At 47.9% G+C, this 885-nt stretch overlaps 1 protein-coding gene across 1 annotated transcript in view; it reads right to left on the bottom strand.

Annotated features, from left to right (window-relative positions):
• The window catches only part of TBR1 (T-box brain transcription factor 1), a 46,998-nt gene that overhangs the window by 45,017 nt on the left and 1,096 nt on the right, over positions 1 to 885 (bottom strand). The window contains exons 2-3 of the mRNA XM_009640706.2: positions 639 to 793; positions 179 to 300 (exon numbers count right to left, since the gene is read on the bottom strand). Coding sequence (XP_009639001.1) covers positions 179 to 300; positions 639 to 793 — 277 coding nt within the window. The remainder of the gene's footprint in view (positions 1 to 178; positions 301 to 638; positions 794 to 885) is intronic.

Genomic DNA, 885 nt, shown 5'->3' with positions numbered 1-885 from the left:
CGACGAGGCCCGTGGCGAAACGAACGGGAGGGCTTTCCCCCCCCACCACCACCCTTTTCCTTTTCACCTAACGACAGGATCTAAAAAAAAAATATACACGTCCTTTCGGAAACGACAGGATTTTGCCCGAAGCCACAAAAATAAGGATGGCGAGAGCGTCTGCGTTCCCCCCACTGACCTGCCCGTTGTTGTTTGATGCTCCTTTATTGTTTGTGAGTTTTAGTTTCCCAAAGGAGATTTCCTGGCGCATCCAGTGGGCTCCCGTGTTGGGGGAGTCGGGGTGCATGTACACCCGGTTTCCTAAGCAAAACAACAAAAAACACAACCACATCACAGTTCTCGCGTGTACCCCGGTTCTGCCACTGCAGCAGCACACGAGGTCGAAGGACCCCGTTAAACTTAGCGGTATTTTGGTGCCGAAGCTCCCTTCGTTTTCACCGAGAAGGATGAAAACGGCGTTTTCCAAACACCTTTTACTTTCTCCTCCACCCTTTTTTTTTTTTTTTAATTAAAAAAAAAAAAAAGCATCGTTCGCCCATTTTCGTTTTAAGAAGTCGCCAGAGCCAGTCCACAAAGGCTTTAATTAATCGTTCTCACCTACATATGTGTCGGGAAAAGTGTTAATTGGAGGAACTTGCCTTGTACATTGGTGTCCGCCTTGCCGCAAGGAACCCATTTGCCTCCCTGAAATCTCCAGTGGTTGGGATCCGCCAAAATTACATCCACAAAAATATTGTAGTGAGCCGTGGGGTCGAGACCAGAAATATTAAAACTGAGGAAAGGGAACATGCGCCTATAAAAAAGGAAAGGGAAAAAAAAAAAAAAGGAAAGAAGGAAAGGAAGCCACCGGCAGCGACAGGCACGCGCGGAGGAAGCAGCCCCTTG

The sequence above is a fragment of the Egretta garzetta genome, unplaced genomic scaffold (genome assembly GCF_000687185.1).
Source record: "Egretta garzetta isolate BGI_Z169 unplaced genomic scaffold, ASM68718v1 scaffold16, whole genome shotgun sequence".
NCBI classification, from domain to species: Eukaryota; Metazoa; Chordata; class Aves; order Pelecaniformes; family Ardeidae; genus Egretta; species Egretta garzetta.
Note: the sequence above shows the minus strand (reverse complement) of the source record. Positions and strands in the feature narration are given on the sequence as shown.